Raw genomic sequence first — 19,559 nt, forward strand, 5'->3', positions numbered from 1 at the left:
AAGGAATTACTAACGTAAAAACAAGTGGTTTTATTTATATATGTTTATATATAAATATATGCGGTGGCCCCTAGAGACAAAACACGTACAAACTCCAAAACACATTTCTAGCATGAACTGAACTTCCAAAGCAGAGCTACTAGATCACTTAAATTACACAATTGAAAGCATGTGTGTATTGTTTGTATATTTATACACAGGCACTCATATATATATTCAAATAATTTTAAAAAAAGTTCATTTACCTGTTATTACCACACACCAAATCCGGTCGTTGGTACTTGCCTGGCTTGTGTAGCCACAAGATAACAAAGGCTCAACACTGCGCCCAGCATCCTGGAGCACTTCTGTTGTCTTTTGTACGTGTTTTGAGTTTTTATGTGCTTCTGAGTTTTTATATGCTTCTGAGTTTTTACGTGCTTCGGAGTTTGTACGTGTTTTTGGAGTTTTTACGTGTTTTGGAGTTTGTACGTGTTTTTACGTGTTTTGGAGTTTGTACATGCTTCAGAGTTCGTACGTGATTTGAAGTTTGTATGTGCTTTGTCTCTAGGGGCCACCGTAAATATACTTTTATTTATTCACTCCACATAAAATGTAATAAATAAATCATATAATACAAAAATCAACTATTCACATTTCAAGTTTTAACTATTTAAATTTTCAGCTTTTTCCTTTCACAAATTTAAAGTGAAAAGAACACAAAACACTGCAAACCACAACACAATTAAATATAAATTATAATATGAAAACTAAAAGAACATGCATATTCTCTGTCATATGGACCTGCATGAATAAACTTTCTCAATCCTTTATCATCTGCAACCGAAAATAGTTGTGGATGATTACTATACCTTTCTAATGTTGTTGTCCCTGCCTCTCTTTCTCTCTCTCTGGCTCTGTTCCTGTGCTACTGAGTGTAACTACCGCCCCTCCCCCCTCTGCCCAGCGTAAAGCACAAGGCTCGCGTGCAGAGTGAAGCGGAAAAAAAGTGCGAGAGAGAGGCTGAGAGAAAGAAAAAAAAAACAAAAAAACCACGTGACGGCTCGCGATAAGGAGCCGGCTCGCGTCGTTCACGTCAAAGAGCCGGCTCTAAGAGCCATTTCGTTCGCGAACGACCCATCACTAGTGGTTTGAGATGGTTTTAACTTTAATTGCATCAGCATTTTTTATTAGGCCCACGTCGGTCGGGCCTGTTGACCACAAAGTTTTTGGTAGGCTGGATATGTCTGGTCAGGACGTATTTACCATATTTTGTCAGTAACTATCTTCTGTGAGACAGTAGTGTGCTGTAGGCATGTCTAAATGTGTGCTTGGGGTCGTGATGAGGGTCCACCCGAGTGTGTACCTCATACACCCTGTTCTACGGCTTTGGAGCCAACCTTCATGGGTATCTTCAGTTTTCTCTTAATGGTCATTTTGTACCCTGCTGAGAATCGTGCCTAAATCCTTCCACTCGGCGGAAAGGTTTTTTTCTATGAGGGGGAACAGGCCATAAGGGCCAGGTGGGTCTGGAACTCCTCCCATGTCCCTGTTGTAAGGATCTGTCCCTATTTCTTCTTGCTCTTTGTGTGTGGGGACGTCGCGAGACATTTAATTCAATTGGTGTCTGGCTGAGGCGTATGGGCCTTGTGGTGGTAGGAACGGATTCGTTGGGGTTTTTTTTGTGGTTGTGGGTGCCTCTGAGGCTGAGGGTTCTGGCTGATATGGTGGTGGTTGTGAACAGGCCACCTGTGGAACTGGTGGTTTATTACTGGCCTGAGATGTGAGTTGCTGTCTAGACTGTTTCTGCTTTCTATTTTCAGCACGCCTTTGTTCTTCCTGTTTCCATGGCTGAAAAAAGTTCATGTACTCAGTCATGAGTTTTGTTTTTGTCTTGCCTGGCTTATGTTTATCGACCTCTTCCTTTAAACATTTTTCTAAATGTTTTATTGGTTCTGAACTACATTTCCCTTTTCCAAGACCATGATAAACTCATTGAAGGAAATGTAGCCATCTCCGTTTGTGTCAGCCTCCTGGATGGTCCTATCAGCAATGCTGCCGAGTTCTTCATCTGAAACGTTGACTCCAACAATCATCCGCAAGACCTGCAGGAGCTCATCTCGGGAGATCTTGCCATCTCTGTCCAGGTCATATAGACGGAAAGCAAAAAGCAGCTTGTTTGTTCTGCTGTTCAGGGGCTCTGTAGCTGAGGGGTTCTTGTTCTTCTCGTTGTCTTCGATTGGTCTGAAGTGAGCCAGGGTCCGCATGAAGCCCCGGAAATTTACCTGGTCCTCTCAAAGGGAAAGAATGCGTTGATGATTATATCTCCCAGAGGGTTGATGGCCAACTCGGGGATTCTCTGGAAATCTTCTCGACTGAGGGTGCCGTTTTCCCCTTTATCCAGGCTGGTGAAACGTCTGTACAGGCGAGTGATCTTCCTGTGGGAAAAGCCAGTTTCCTTCTTAATTTCTTCAATTTCCTCTTCTCTGAGTAATCTGGACGCTCTGGATCCCATGGTGAGATGTTAACGGAGGTTTAAAATCGAGATGATTCGCTAAGGCGTCTTGCGCAAGCTCTCCAAGAGTCTCTATTAAAACACCTTAACCACACAGTTAGGTTTCAGCCCTCGCTGACTCAGAACAAAGTAAGACAATCAGAGCTCGATTGGTTTTTACTTGTGCAGGGGAAGCCTGGTCGGATTCTCAGAGTTGCAAGCTCTACACCCAAACTCAGACAACTCCAACTCCAGCCTTTTATTGAATGAAAACAGTTACACAACCGCCCATTGTAAACCCCATATGTTGTGTGGTAAAAGCTAAGGCACTGTGTGTGTGTGTGTGTGTGTGAGTGAGAGAGAGTGTATGTGTGTCTGTATACGTGACTTCCTGCTTACAAACGTTTTAACCGCATCTCTAGTCATAAAAGGGTCATCTCCCCTCAACCTCGTATATGGCTTAACCTCTTTAACAGTCCACCATTTACATGGTGAGCCCATAAAGGGCAGGAAGTGAACACTCCTTACCAAATAAGGAAACCAGAATCTTACATAGATTGTGCCTGCAGTTGAAAACTATAGCTAGTAACATCCCCAACATCCTACATGTGGGGGAGGAACAGAAAATATCTGAACATACAGTTCAAGACAAGGTCCAAGCACAATAATGACAACTTTTAACAAAATCACTCCAACACACACTCCCCTAGCCTGGCACATTGGTTTTCTCCAGGAGCTCATAAGCAGGTGATTGAGCTGCTTTTACTCTTTACAAAGTGAGTACTGTTAACACTTCTCTTTTTACATATACAACTAATTTAGGTTACAGACAAATGATTAAATGTGAACAGCTCTAACACGGGTTCTTTTCCTGACACAGGTAGGATGGCCAGTCCCCCTGTCTCTTCACCTTTAACGAGTCACTTAAATAACAACCCAAAAAGCCTAATAAAGAATCACAATCAACCAGTGTGTGTTTTTCTTCATTACGGTTTTTAAATACAAATCAGTCAGTCAATTAATAAAAATACAAGTAAGGGTAATGGAACCCCTGGTCTCCATTACACACATAAATACCATAAAGACACTAAGTCGTAGAGCTCTGAACTCCTTGCTTCTATGATATTTACACTTCTTCTTGGCCTTCTCCTTCACTCTGAGTCACTCCAGGATAAACGCATCAGCTCAGACATACAATAATTAAAATATGTGTAGGTGACCGTTTGGCAGAAGACGATGTCGAGGCGGTACTGCAGTGACACGTCCGTGGCTATCGTCGGGGCGGTGTCCTGCATCAGCAGGAAGTCCATAGACTTCTTGGCTTTGTTGCTCATCATGGCGCTGTAGTCCGTGGGCGTGGCCTGCAAAAAGTGTAAATAAACCATCAGAGACCAAACACAAATATGCCTTCCAACCACTAGTTTAGACAACATCTTGCAAAGAGTGTGTATTTCAGAGTGCAGTTGTTTTTAAATTTGACAGAAACAGAAAAAAAGACGGAACAGAAGGACAACAGGGAAAGCAGAAGCACCGACACACTGAAATCTTTTAGGGTCAAGCTCCAGAACTAGCCACAAATCCTGCTGGAAAGAACCTAAAAATACTTAAAAATACTTGCAGAGATCGAATGGAGCCGTTTGACTCAAAAGCCTGGTGTCAGGCATGTTCTTTAATAAATAAGAAACGAGCTGATATGTTACAGACCCCAGTCTTTACGTAAAGAAAAAGCTGACATTTAGAGCGGTCTCGCAGCAGATTTTAAAACAGTGACACTGATTTGTGGGGTTTTTGGGCACAAATTTGAACCTTTTTGTTTTATCCATGTCCTTGAACTCAGCTCGTGACTTGGGCGCTTTCATATGTACCGATTCATTTAGGTTTGTGCACTGAGGCCAGATTTAGGTATTAAAAACGAGTCAGTTATAACACTTCTTACATTAGTTAAAAAGCTGAGCTTACACTAAACCAACATTTAAGAAGCTCCTCACTACGGCAGCCGTAATGCTCTGACAATCCATCAAGCAGTGCAGCTTACCAAAGTTGTACTAAAACAGTTTTTAACAGATTTCTGCACGCCAAAATCGGTTTGAGGTCAGTAAGCACAACCAGAATTCATACATAGGCACACTTTCGATTTTTGAGAAAATTTATTAAGTGTGTCATATAGTGTGGAAAATATGTTATACAGAAGAAAAGAATATTTCGCGATATATATCGTTACCGCACGTGCTTCAAATTATACCGCGATATGGATTTTAGGCCATATCGCCCAGCCCTAATGTGACGCCCGACTTTACTCTCAACTTACTGTTTCTTTGCTTCCTCAAACTTCTGGATGAGCTTCCTCAGAACGCCATTTTTAGAAACAGTGAGAGGCCGGTGCTCCGACAGTTACGACATCATATGTCTTTTCTGGAAAGACAAACAAGGATGTTTTAGAGGCACAAAAAGAAGTATGTGCGATCCCAAGAAGATTTTTTTTTTTTTTTTAAATCAAATTATTTATTATTTATATAAATGATATTTGTAAGGCATCTGATATATTAAAATTAGTATTATTTGCAGATGACACAAATATTTTTTGTTCTGGGGGGAATCTAAAGGAGCTGCTGGATACAATTACTTCAGAAATGTGCAAAATTAAAAAATGGTTTAACAGGAACAAACTATCGCTAAATCTAAGTAAAACTAAAATTATCTTATTTGGGAATTCCCTTAGAAATGCACAAGTGCAGATTCATGTAGATGGTGTGGAAATTGAAAGAGTACTTGAACATAAGTTTCTTGGTGTGATTATAGATGATAAATTAAACTGGAAGTCTCATATAAATCATATACATAACAAAATTTCAAGAAGTGTCTCAATCTTGAGTAAAGTAAAACACATTCTGGACCACAAATCACTCCACATTCTCTATTGTTCCCTGATTGCACCGTATTTGAATTACTGTGCAGAGGTTTGGGGCAATACTTACAAATGTTCGCTATCATCAATCTTTATATTACAAAAAAGGGCCATAAGGATAATCCATAAAACTGGTTACAGAGATCATACAAATCCACTATTCTTAAAATCAAAAATTCTAAAATTCACAGATCTGGTTCATTTTTTCACAGCACAAATTATATATAAAGCAATAAATAACCTGCTTCCTGACAATATTCTAAAAATGTTTTCTAAAAGGGAACAGGGATACAATTTGAGGGGGGAATTAAATTTAAAACATCCTCGTATCCGTACAACATTAAAAAGTTTTTGCATCTCTGTGTGTGGAGTGAAGCTGTGGAACAGACTAAGTAAAGATATGAAGCAATGTCCAAGCATGGCGCAGTTTAAAAAGCGGTTTAAGGATATGGTTTTTACAGGGTACAGGGAAAAGGTAGAGATTTGATAGGGTGTTCTTGTCTAATATTTTCATGTGTGTGCGCATGCACGGGTTTGTTGGTATGGGTATATATGTATGTGTATATGTATGTATGTATATATATATATGTGTATATGTATATATATATATGTATGTATATATATATATGTGTATGTGTGTGTATGTATGTGTGTATATATATATATATATATATATATAAAATATATATAAAATTGTAGGTTGTGTATCCTTCAGGTGTTAATGGGGTTATTGAAAATGTGTATATGTGCGTATGTGTGTATATACGTAGGTATGGATAGATAGAAACATATATGTGTATATATTAAAAAAAAATAAAAATAAAATTACACATAACATATAATGTAATTACAAGGAGGTATTTCTGTAGTCTATTGATACTAGATAGTGGAAAAGGGGTGGGATTAAATAAGCTTATGCTTCTTCCTGCTCCTTTTTGAACATGGACGTTATTTGGAGTTGTGGTTGCTCGTTTTCCTTTTGTTTGCTTTGTTCATTTGTCTCTTTTAATTCTTTTTTTTTTTTTTTATACTTTTTCAACATGTTCAAAATAAAGATTCAATCAATCAATCAATCAATATGTATTTGTGTCTAAACCAAAACCCATTTCCCCTGTCCAAATCACGTTTTATGTTTTTAAACCCACTTTGCACAGAGGCATGTTTTGAAAAATTATTCTTACAAAGGGGGAAAGAAACAACTACGCTTAAAATAAAGATGGTATTAGTTTATTTTGTTCCAACCTGTAATTTATTGTAGTTTTATTTGTTTGCTTTTGGTTTTCTAAAGGTTTGAGGTGTAAAAGAAACTGCAGTGGAGTTTGAAAACAATAAATGGTTGTGTGTGGTTTGAGGATGTGTTTGTGCCGGGGGGCTGCGAAGATTTTCTTGTAAAACAAACAGGGGCCTAGCAAAAAAAAAAAAAAAAAGGTTTGGGAACCACTGGTTTAATGTAACATCCTTTTATTTATCCTCCCTGTCCTATATATCCAGGTTCAAGGTCATGGGTTTGGTCAATCTAAGGAGAGAAACTTAGACCTCCCTTTTGCCAGCCACCTCTTCCAGCTCATCTGGGGGAAAACTGAATTATTTCCAAGCCAACTGTGAAATGTAATCTCTCCACCGAGCCCTCAGTTTGCCCTGGGGCCTCCTACCTCCAGGACATGCCTAAAACACCTCATGCAGGTGGTGTCCAGTAGTGATAGGATTTCCGGCTCTTTTTAAAGAACCGGCTCTTTCGGTTCAGCTCACTAAAAAGAGCCGGCTCTTTCGGCTCCGAACCGGCTCTTCAGGTTGTTTTGTTGCTTTAATTAATTTGTTATTAACAATAATATAAAATTATGCACAAAAGGAATTACTAATGTAAAAAAAATGGTTTTATTTATAAATGTTTATATATAAATATATGCGGTGGCCCCTAGAGACAAAACACGTACAAACTCTTACAAAACAGAGCTACCTAGATCACTTAAATTACACAATTGAAAGCATGAAAGCATATGTGTATTGTTTGTGTATGTATACACAAGAATTCATATATAGTGAAATAAAAAAAAAAGATTTAAAAAAATGTTCATTTACCTGTTATTACCACACACAAAATACGGTCGTTGGTACTTGCTGACTTGTGTAGCCGCTAGGTAACAAAAGTTCAACACTGCCCCTAGCATCCTGAAGCACTTCTGTTGTTTTTTGTACGTGTTTTGAGTTTTTATGTGCTTCTGAGTTTTTACGTGTTTTGGAGTTTGTACGTGCTTCGGGGTTTGTACGTGTTTTGGAGTTTTTGCGTGATTTGAAGTTTGTATGTGCTTTGTTTGTAGTGGCCACCGTAAATATACTTTTATTTATTCACTCCACATAAAATGTAATAAATAAATCATATAATACAAAAATCAACTATTCACATTTCAACTTTTAACTATTTCAAATCAAATTCAAATTTTATTTGTCACGTACACAGTCATACACAGTACGATATGTAGTGAAATGCTTGGACAACTGCTCGTGACCTAAAGAAAACAAAAAAGGAAAAGGCTATGAATAAGATAGGAAATAAATATGAAAAATTAAAAAGGGTAAAAGGGGATGCGCTTTGTAAATAAAACTGAATTGAGTGGTAGATACAAAGCCCTATACTGTCCTATATCGTACCATAATTGTTTTAAAAATAATTGCGTGGAATGAGTCTAGAGTTGAATGTTTTTAACAGGCAAAAAAATACTTAAATAACTAAATAAGTAAATGTTCAATTTTTGTCTTTTTTCTTTTTTTGCTGATCCGAAAATTGATCCGATCCGTGACTTAAAACAGTGATCCGATCCGAGAGATTTTCGATCGGTTGCACCACTAGTCGACGCGTCATTTAGAGCTTTGTAAGATCCCGAAAGACGCAGGAATAAACAGTAGGTAAACAGCAGTGTAATAACAGACTGAAACAGAAGATTGCAACACTGCATGTACAAGGATGCCAGCTGCAGTTAAACCCTGAAGAAGAAGAAGAAGCAGCAGTCTCCGGTATCGTAGCTGTGTACGAGGCCGATTACGTTACAGCGACGGGAGGAAGGCTGTCCAAATTCGAAGACGCCTCCAAATGCGGTCGACAATGCGTTCTTCATTTCTCCAGATTTGAAGGATGGGTCGGGTGTATCCTTTGTGGCCAAACCCGATTCATAGCGCGGCCCAGCCAATTCCAGTTTCCAACAATGGCGGCAGCTACTTAGTTTTAATATTACTCTTATTACTGTTTCTGGGTCACAAAATAAACGTTTAACATATTTTCAGAGAGAATGTAGCTGTTAAACCTCAAACATCTGCTCAGTTTATCAAGACACCACATATTTGCAAAAGTGCACCGACGTTTTCGGCGACGTCTGTTACCCACCAGCTTGATAGCTAGCCGGGGTAAGGCTCACTAGATCCGTGGAGAACAGCGAACACCCGGCACATCGTTTTCAAACCCCCGCGGTCTTTTGCTACTCAGGTTAAACATGATATATAAGTCACTTAGATAACCTAAAAATTTTATTGTTTGGCTTTTTTCAGTGTTTTATTTGTTCCGGAGTAATTCGGTTTGGCTGAGATTAAAGTTATAGATTTTACACATCTGAATAAACGTCAAACAGAAAACTGATTAAACAGAAGTTTGAGATGGTCGAGAATTTACTCCAATGTCCTGTTAAATTTTAGGGAGCAAAGAGCAGACAACTTAATTTATTAAACCACTGAGACAATTTTCAAATTTCATTAAAAGTCTAATCTATCATCTTGTCTTTATTTTTAGTTAGCACATACTTTAAACACTTCAAGCAGTAAGCTAATTATAGTTATATAGGAGCAGATGAATGCTGGTGCAATAAGCCGTATGTTTTACGTCCAATGGATACATGATCTGATTAGTCGACTAATCGCAAAAATAATTGATGACTAGTCGACTATGAAAATAATCGTTTGTGGCAGCCCTACTACAGACAATAATCAAGTTTATATGAAAAACTATATTTTTCTATCTCCAAAAGTTGATTCTGTTCATCTGAACGTAGCGTTTTGTGGGAGAAACGTTTCGTCACTCATCCAAGTGACTTCTTCAGTCTCAGCTGACTGCAGGGTTCTCCAAATCTTATAAACAGTACATTTGCATAATGACTGAAACCAGCCCACTGAAGGAACAATGGGCTGGGAGGTCAGTTCCTTAATCATAATTATGCAAATTCTCATGACCGTTGATCAACAACCACTGACCAAAACCCACTGATCAAAGACCACTGATCAATGGCCATGACTACCATTCACGGAGAGTTGGGGAATGGCTGCTATCACAACATTGTAAGATGGCGAAAGATGTACCCTTAGGCCCCCTCCTCGATTCAGAGATGGTCTTTCCCTTTTCACGTAAATGGCCTCCTTGACTCCGCACTCAAACCAGCGTTCCTCTCTGTCCAGAATGTGCACATCCTCATCCTTCAAAGAGTGTCCACTGGCTTGTAGGTGTAAATAGACCGCAGAGTCCTGGCGAGACAAGGTAGCTCTTCTGTGTTGTGCCGTCCGCTTCGCCAGAGGTTGTTTGGTTTCCCCGATGTATAAATCCTGGCAATCCTCCTGGCACTTAACAGCGTACACTATGTTACTCTGTTTGTGTCGGGGGACCCGATCCTTGGGGTGGACCAATTTTTGGCGCAGTGTGTTTTGGGCTTTAAAAGCCACAGAGACCTGGTGTTTAGAAAAAATGCGTCTCAACTGCTCTGATACTCCTGACACATATGGGATCACTACAGGTTTTTGCTTGGGCAGTGGTTGTCCTTCTCTCCTGGATTAGCTGGAGCTTTCTTTAGGTGCCTTTCCCGCTTTGACAGAAGTCCAGCTGGGATAACCACATTTACTCAGGGCTTTCTTGATGTGCCGTTCTTCTGCCTCCCTGGCCGCTGTGTCTGTGGGGATGGTGTTTGCTCTGTGTTGTAGCGTCCTAATGACACCCAGTTTGTGCTCCAGTGGATGATGAGAGTCAAACCTTAAATACTGATCCGTATGTGTAGGTTTACGGTACACGTCAGCTTTTAGATGTCCCCCATTACTAATGGAAATCTCACAGTCTAAGAAGGCTAACCTGCCCCTTTTCATATCCTCCCTGGTGAATTTGATGTGTCGGTCCACCGAGTTAATGTGATCCATGAAATGTAGTACGTCCTGAGATTTGATTTTCACCCAGGTGTCATCCACATATCTGAACCAATGGCTTGGTGGTGTTCCAGGGTAGGATAGCAAAGCCCTCTTTTCCACTTCTTCCATGTACAAATTAGCAATGATGGGTGAAACTGGGGAGCCCATGGCACACCTGTGTTTCTGCCTGTAGAACTGACCCTTGTATGTGAAGTAGTACCTCCAATGCTTCCGTGACCGGGATGTAAGTGAAGAGAGATGTAACGTCGTACGAGACCATGGTTTCATCTGCCTCCATAATGACATCTCTCACCTTCTCAACAAAATCCAGGGTGTTCTGGATGTGGTGTTCAGAGCTGCCTACCAACGGGTGGTTCCTCCCAGCGCATTGTTCCCTCGGTGGGCTGGTTTCAGTCATTATGCAAATTTACTGTTTATAAAGTTGGGGAAACCTGCAGTCAGCTGAGACTGAAGAAGTTACTTTGTTGGGTTACTTTAAGTTGGATGAGTGACGAAACGTTTCTCCCACAAAACGCTACGTTCAGATGAACAGAATCAGCTTTTGGAGATTTACTTTCCTGGATAATTGAGAATGCATCAAGATATATTTTTCTATATATTTCATGTTTTGTCAACAACAGGAACGAGGTTTGTTCAATATTTGTTGTGTCTACAAGGCTCAGGTGCCCTCATAAAGTGTCTTATTTGTATTTAGGAAAGCATTATAAAGAAACGCAAAACTAAATCAGATATAATTACCTTGTACAACTCTTGGCACTTTCTGGTGTGTGTGAGTTAGTGTGTCTCTTTTATGATTTGTGGGTCCAGCTCCCAGTTTAAATTCAGGAGACAGAAAATATCTCTACGTTTAAGATTAAGTTTCAAAGTTTCTTTTTTGCTAATGCATATAGCTAGGACTGAATCGGGTGACCATGAATCCTCCCTCAGTTACCCTGGGACTACAATACGTTCTCTGTTGCTATGGGGCAACACTCGTAGGCTTCTGCCCCTATTTATTGTGGTGTGCCTCAAGGGTCCGTGCTCAGTCCTGCTCTTTTCTCTTTGTACATGTTGCTGTTGGGATTCATTTTTTAAAAATAAAACATCTCCTTTCACTGTTATGCTGATGATATCCAGATCTATTCACCTTTGACATCCGATGTGTCTGCTTCTTTGCAACCTCTGTTCAACTGTTTGCATGAAGTTAAAATTTGGTTATCACATAATTTTCTTACACTGAACGAGAATAAGACTGAAATCGTAGTCTTTGGTAGTCACACTCAGACCAGTTAGCTGATGCCCTTGGCCCTCTCGCTAGCCATCTCTCGCTCACTGTAAAAAACCTCGGAGTGTTCCTGGATGGCTCTTTTAAACTTGAGAAACAGGTCTCCACTGTGGTAAAAAACAGCTTTTGCCAGTTGCGTCAGATATCTAAAGCAAAGCCGTTCCTTCCTTTAACCTCCTAAGACCCGAACATATGAGAATATTCGTTTCAAATTTTGATAGAACAGTAGCAGTATACTGCGACATTATATATAATGTCCTCGTAAGTGGATATCAGGCCCATGTAGAGCAAAATTGAGTATTTTAGTCTAAATAACCCAAAATGTGATGTCCACATATGTGGACGCCAGGTCCTAGGAGGTTAAAGGACCTTGAAAATCTTATCCACGCATTTATCACATCCAGATTGGACTACTATAACTCCCTCTACACGGGCCTCCAACACTCTTCTCTTTACCGGCTTCAGTTAATTCAAAATGCAGCTGTGCATCTTTTAACAGGTACGAGAATCTATGAACACATAACTCCAATTTTAGCCAAATTACATTGGTTCCCTGTTAAATATCGTATAGATTTTAAGATTCTTTTGTTCACTTTTAAAATTCTGAATAATTTAGCGCCCAGTTATCTTTCTGAACTACTCCACTTATACAATCCCAACAGAGCACTTAGATCGTCCAATCACAGGCTCCTAGCACAACCTAGGTCTCGACTGAAGTTGAGAGGTGACCGGGCCTTTGCAACCGTGGCACCTAGACTCTGGAATAACCTCCCTGTTCATATTCGTACAGCCGAGTCTCTCCAGTCTTTTAAATCATGTCTTAAAACTTAGTTTTAAGTTGGCTGTTCTAGCTTGTTGTGTTGTTACCTATTGTTTGTTGTCCTGTTTTATTGTTTTGTCTTTTACTGACTGTGAAGCACTATGGTCAACATTGTTGTTTTATATGTGCTATATAAATAAATTTTGATTTAGATTTTTGATATTCTTAATTCAGATGTATCTCAGGCAGCATTTTTAAAAAGACGATCGTTGCAGCCAAACTCTCGCAGTCAGTTCTTCTTTGCTAAAGAATAAAATATAAATAGAAGCTGCAATAATGGAAACATTTATCTCAGCTATCTTCACACATTCTGCTTCTTTTAAATGACGTTAATACACAATACACACATATAGAGTGGGAGAGACAGAGAGAGGTGGTGGTGGTGTTGGGGGTGTCAATGACATCTTTGTGTAGCACAAAATACCTCTAAACATATATTATTATGAAGAAAAAAGACACAATAATGTGCTGAATGAGAGCTGGATTCAGAAATGAGTACCTACAGATATATACATATGTAACAGTTATACCAGAATAAACCTCTCAAACACAGAAGCAATGACCCATTGATTAGTGCAGTAAATACTTCCAGTTTTATCATTCAAATTTACATTCTTGTGAAAAACTGCTCCTGAAAGACATCTGAAAAGAATCAAAAATGCAGTGAGTTATTAGTGATACTTACAGATCACAGACTTAGAGACCACTTCAGACCACTAAAATATCTTATCTGGCATATTTCCTATAGCTGCAGCTGTATAGCATCTTGTCAAACTGTGGTGAGTGACAATACTATTAAAGGAAAGAGGAACAGAATCGATGTTGTCATTTATCATAAATTACAACCTTCACACCTCGAACACCCCTTTCTTTTTTTTGTTTTTATAAATGCACCGTGGAAGCGGACACAGTGTAAACTTTCTCTTTATCATAATTTAACTTTACGAAAAATGCATTCAAGAATTTCAAAGATGTGAAAAGCTCATACAGTCCACTTATGGAACATTAAGAAATCACGAAAATAAGAGAGAACTTAAAATTACTATATAATTGTGGTAAGGAAATTACATCTCACTGATGGCAGGAAGTGCAAACAGTCTTTAAGTGTCATCAGCTCAGAGACTGTGACAGTTGAGATTGAGAACAAGAAATAAGTGCGACAGAGAAGCACGATGGATGAATTCAGATGGATTCAAATGTTTTTATGTCTGATGCTGATGATTCAGATTCCAGGTAAGGATACAGGAAACATTTCTAAATATTATTAAAGTCAATAACAGTAAATTACACAGCTGAGCATGCACTGTGATGTTAGGGGAGCGTGGGACATGTTTATAAACTTGTGTCTACCGTAATTGTCGGGCTATAAGCCGCTACTTTTTCCACAAGCTTTGAACCCTGCGGCTTTTAGTCAGGTGCGGCTTTTCTATGGATTATCCATGATTTTTGTCATATCGTAAGGCGATTTGTTTTGTTTGTTCCGCTGTTGTACGGTACTACGTTGCCTGGCGGAAGGGCATGTGATCAGACACACAGTATCGGGGTTCAAGAGTGGTGTGTTGGTCACGTGTCCATCCGCCAGACAACATAGTGCCGTACAAGTAGCGCGAAAAACAATGCGAAAAGCAAGTTATGCTCAACTCCACCGGTGGAATCTGACAGCGTGGAAAAGTGTGAAAACATCCACGATCACCAACGGATTTCGAAGGGCTGGACTGCTGCATGATGGAGAGGAGGACACCGCCACGGCCCTTCTGAGGGTGTTCGACTCTGACACTGACAACGAGGATTTCTTTGGTTTTGAAAGTGACAACGAAGGAAAGAAGCTGAGAGTGGATGACGAAGCCATCCTGAGCCTGTTCGTTTCCGACACTGGAGAAGAGGACTTTGGTGGTTTTAGTGGGCAGGAAGATGGTGGTGAATGACTGACTTTTCTTCTTGTTAAAGCCGTAGGTAGGCCGAATCTATTTTTCTGGTGTGCTGTAGGTTATTGTTATGTACTACATTTGTTACTCATTTATGAAGCACAGTACATGTTTCCTACTTGTAATTACCGCTACTTGTACATATACCTAAAAGGTTATGCAAATATGTACCCATAACTTGTTTTTCAAAATATTAATAAAAGGGGTGTGTCTCCAAACAGCCATCTCTTTCCTGACAATTCCCTTTGTGCATATTCTCTTACATATGATAAGTCAACATTGAAACACCTGCGGCCTTTAGTCAGGTGCGGCTAATGTATGTACAAAACAGGATTTTCCCCTGATTTTAGCTTGTGCGGCTAATATTCGGGTGCGCTTTGTAGTCCGGGAAATACGGTAAATCTTCACTGATTGCAAAAAAGTACTGTTTTCTAATTCATTTTTCTCTTCAATTTTCTCAACAGTATCTGTAACTATTACCTCCATTTTTATGAAAGCTGGAGATGACGTCACTCTGCCTTGTCTAAATGGGGTAAATAAAAAGAATAACTGTGATGGTACTACGTGGACCTTTACTTCAGGAAACACACAAACAGCAGAGCTGATCACACTTGGACAGATTGGTGAAAATCCCAAAACTAAATCAGACAGACTGAGTGTTGCAGAAACCTGTTCTCTGGTTATAAAGAATCTCACAGTTGAGGAAGTTGGTCAATATTCCTGTGATCATCACAAATTACGAGAAATACAAACTCAACACACTCTGTTTCATCAGGCAAAGGTTGATCTATCTGCTATTACCTGTAAGTATTTACACCAAATATTTTCACCTTGATCTATTTTAAAAAAATAAAAATACATGAATAATATTTAAAGTGATTAAGATAACCTTTGTGCTTCATATTGTTACATTATGTTCACCAGTGACTGAACATAAGGACACTGATAAGGTGACGTTAAGCTGCTCTGTGGTGACGTATGGAGAGTGTCATCACACAGTAAAGTGGCTGCTTAAAGGTCGAGAGGTGGATAGCAAGGATAGCAAACAAATACTGACTTCACAGACTGACTGCTCCGCCACTCTGTCTTTTCTGATTTATCACCATATTCACAACTCAAGATATAACACTGTGAAGTGTGAAGTAACTGACACCAAAACAGGGAAAGTGCAACTGTTTACCTTTAGCCATCAGCCCTCAGGCGAGGAAACAAGTGAGATCAACTGTTGTAGGTGATTAAAACACCTAAAACATTTGTTTGGCTCATTTCAAGTTTTTACACAAAATATTTTTGCATACTTACAACAAATGAAAAATAAGAGAAACTTTTTGATTGTGTCATTTCATTTTGATTCAGGTCACAAAAAAACTACACAGAGACCAACAAGAACAACTGAAAGCAGCACAACAACACAAACAACAATAATAAAAGATGCTTCACAAGGTGGTCACTCAAAATTGTACCCTTTGAAGATCAATACTACTGCATTTTACACAGCATTTTTAGTGGCACCTTAAATGGGGAAAAAGTGGAAAATGTCATAAAAGTTTTGGTTGACATAAAATATTAAACATGGCCCCAAGCTTCAGGTAAAGTGTTTTTCATTGCAAGCTTTACATTGAAAGACAGTATTATATACCAGACATGTAAAAAGTAAAGCTGTAAACAACAGATTCCAAATATTTTAACACATTTTAAAAGGTAAAAATTCCTTTTCTTTACAGTAATGGAATTTAAAAGTGTTACTAAAGATTTTAATAATTTGAAGTTTTTATTCTTTTGACAGATTTTTCTGCATCCTTGAGATTCATTATTGTTTCTGTGGGTTTAGCAGCACTTTTAATAACTACTGTGACAGTCATCATATGGACAAGAACTACTGGTAAACTTAATCATGAGAAGTTTGAATGACTTTGAATTGTCAATTAAACTGAAATGGACTTTTTTCCTCTTATTTTAGGGAACAAAACACAGACGATTAAAACCACAGTAAGTACCAAATCAGTAATCAAAAATAAAAACTCAAAAATCAAAATGCTGTTTTTTCTGGTATGCTATTTACTAATATATGACAACGATGTACAATTGATGATAAATATTGGCATTAAATAAACAAATCAGCTCATCTCTCAGGGGTTTTAACAAAATTTAAACTGCCTTCACAGCTACAGTTTTTCTCCTGATGTAACTGGACTATGTCTGTTTTTTAGGGACTGAGTTTAAACCCTGCAGAGACTCAGTCTGCTCCTCATACCGTTCCAGATTTGGTGAGTTCACACACTACTTCATAATTTCACCGTGAGAAAGTTAAAATCAAGAACATACACTGAACAATAGTGAAACAGACCAGGAGTTGCAAAATGTGAGCTGAGATGTCGAAACAGAAAAACAACATTTAGAGACATCATTTATGATGTCATGATACTGATACTACTGAAAGAAATGCTGAATGACTGAATGAGATGTCTTAGGGGGTTACAGTTAAAGTGGAACTGACTATCATTGGCCATAACAAGCCTGGAACAAATAGTTTGTTTGCATTTGTAATTTTTTAACTATACTGTAATAATTGAATTAATTTGATAATTTTATTGAGTAACTTTGATTCCAAAAATTAATGGAGGTGCTTAGATGTTGCTTAACCTTCATAAACATTAGGCATTTAGTGCTATTTAGATGGCTGCTTAAGCCCATCATGAGTCCTTTTTTTCCCCAAGGCAGAACATTTGGGGTTTCAAAAAGAAACAAAAGAAATTAGAGAGAGGACAAAATTAACTGAGTATAGTCAGCTGTTAACAAATGTATGAAAAGAAAGGCGAGCAACACACAGCCAATGTGTAATTTATGGTACTGTGATTGTGTGTATTTACTGAGGTATTTGTCTACAAAGAGCTGAATAAGAGCTGTTTTCAACCAACACAAATATGCTGCAGTTCTCCTAAATCCCATGACGTGGATGAAATTGTGCGTCTGTGAATATGGAATTTTTGATAAATGGACCAGAACAGCGAAGGTAGAGAAGTTAGAAAAGTTATCCATTTCTGATTATTATCAAAGATCAATAAGTACAGTTTATAAAGTAAAAGCAGAAACCGCAATGGATGCTTCAATTATTTTTAACATTCAGTTCCACCTCAGCTCTTAGTATGTTACAGTTTTAAGTTATGCTTGATGGTCTTATTGATTTGTTTGTCAGCAAGGTTATTTAAAAATAAAAAATAAATCATCAACCTTGGTGAACAGATTGATCATGGGCAAAGTTGATTCAGATCACTTCATTCAAAATGCAAAATAAGGCACTGGGATATGCTCTTCAAGTACCCTTTTGTATGATGCTGCATTTATTTTTTATGTTCACATTCATTTTATGTTCATGCTATATTTTGTTGCCCAGGTCCAGAGTCATGACGAAGTTGATGTAGTGACGTGCAGCACTGTGAAGGCTCCTTCCTCTTCTGGTACAGCTGATCCCAGCAGCCTGCTCTACTGTACATTTTCCAGTCACTTAGCTCACTGAAAAGTGGGGATTTAAAAAAAAATAAATGTCTTTGTTGTAAATGAGACATTGAGTCTCAATGTGACCACTAGTATAAATAAAGGTTAAGTTAAAAAAAAAATGTATATATCATTAACTAGTCTGTGTATATGTACCTCTTCCCCAGTGTTGAAAATTTTAAACTCACAACCTGTTTGCACATTTCCTGGTTGCTTGATCAAAATTTCTGTTATAATCATCAATAAATACACCAAAAAATAGTTGAAATATATCTTTTACACTGGTTTTATGCTGCCATATTCTCAAAGTAGTTTATTGTTTAATGTCCTGTCTAAATAACTTCAATAACCATTTGTATTCATTAATGAATAACTGTCCGATATTAAAAGCAATAGAAACTGTTGCGCTGTTGTTGCATTTGTCCCTAACCATCGCAAACCCTCACGTTAACTTTTACAGAGTAGAAAAAAGCTAGCACCCATCCTCCAGCTTCACTGTTTATGTTATGCTAACAAAGCTGTGTCGCTAGCAATCACGTAGCACATCATTATATACCAGCTAGCCAAACTTCAGTAACCCTACAAATGTCACTGCTGTTTCATTTCCTGTTTTCATTTATTTCAGAAGTCATAGCAGCACTGTACGTTTTAATTTGTTTCAGAAATCCCTCAGTCAGAACATTGTATATTATATTTAGATGGAAAGTAGCGACCTAACTCCCTGCTATCTTTTAATTCCGTTATATTTTTAAAATTCTGTAAGTTCTCGTCATCATCGTGCACTTTTCCTGATTCACACAAAATACAGCACCTTCCCACAGGGTCTTGCACGAGTATTAAACATGTTCATTTGTGCTTTGGACTGTCACCAGATTTCTTCTAGAAGTTTCTTGCCAGTCAGCAACTATCTTGGCAACACCACTTGAGTTTGTGTGTTGCATGCTAACATCATTATCATATGTGTAATAATACTAAAGCTTCATCTTATGCACACACAAAAAACAAATATGGCTCCTTGTGCAGGGTTTCGTGGTATGTTTATTTATGCTTCACAATGGAAAAAAAAGCAAATTTCTTGCTTCTCAGCCACTGCGGCCACATCCTCACCGTTTATTTAGACAGTTATATAAACATACTGTGAGCGAGTCATAAGCTTAAATACAATAGTTGAAGGAACAAAGAAATGAATGTTTAAAAATACCAGTCAAATCTGATTAAAGTAAAAATCAAGTATTTATTATTTGTGTATTATTATTTTTGTTAATAAAAAGTATGAGCTGTACAAGGTTGTTTTTTTCCTCTGATACTTCATGCAAACCACATTTCTCCAGGCCTGTCCTAATCAGCTTACTCAGTATCACTAGATCCAATGCTGCTCCTCCAGCAGAGCATACAAAAGTAGGAGAGACCGGAGATGCCATGGCTTAGTTAGGAGACTGTTTGCTTCAAGGCCACTAGGGGGTGCTGCCATGATGACAGTCAATTTCTAAATTCTAAAATTTAAT

General features: G+C 38.4%; 1 protein-coding gene and 1 pseudogene across 8 annotated transcripts in view; one reads left to right on the plus strand and one right to left on the minus strand.

Annotated features, from left to right (window-relative positions):
• The window catches only part of LOC308396516 (uncharacterized protein), a 112,010-nt gene extending 93,554 nt beyond the window's left edge, over window positions 1–18,456 (plus strand). For 2 of the 7 annotated variants that reach the window (XM_080881879.1, XM_080881880.1), the window contains exons 3-9: window positions 15,024–15,362; window positions 15,484–15,771; window positions 15,916–16,002; window positions 16,346–16,441; window positions 16,520–16,548; window positions 16,770–16,826; window positions 17,954–18,456. In XM_080881879.1, the coding sequence (XP_080738005.1) occupies window positions 15,024–15,362; window positions 15,484–15,771; window positions 15,916–16,002; window positions 16,346–16,441; window positions 16,520–16,548; window positions 16,770–16,826; window positions 17,954–18,076 (1,019 nt within the window). In that variant the 3' untranslated portion in view covers window positions 18,077–18,456. Of the gene's footprint in view, window positions 1–15,023; window positions 15,363–15,483; window positions 15,791–15,915; window positions 16,442–16,519; window positions 16,549–16,769; window positions 16,827–17,953 lie in introns of all 7 variants that reach the window. The other 5 variants (XR_013971578.1, XR_013971579.1, XR_013971577.1 and 2 more) reach the window with 5 other exon arrangements.
• LOC308396518 (calcineurin B homologous protein 1-like) lies at window positions 492–3,875 on the minus strand (annotated as a pseudogene). Its single transcript has one exon. The product of its transcript is annotated as a calcineurin B homologous protein 1-like (transcript).
• Window positions 18,457–19,559: the final 1,103 nt, after the last annotated feature.

Source organism: Rhamphochromis sp. 'chilingali' (genome assembly GCF_963969265.1).
Source record: "Rhamphochromis sp. 'chilingali' genome assembly, chromosome: 5".
NCBI lineage: Eukaryota > Metazoa > Chordata > Actinopteri > Cichliformes > Cichlidae > Rhamphochromis > Rhamphochromis sp. 'chilingali'.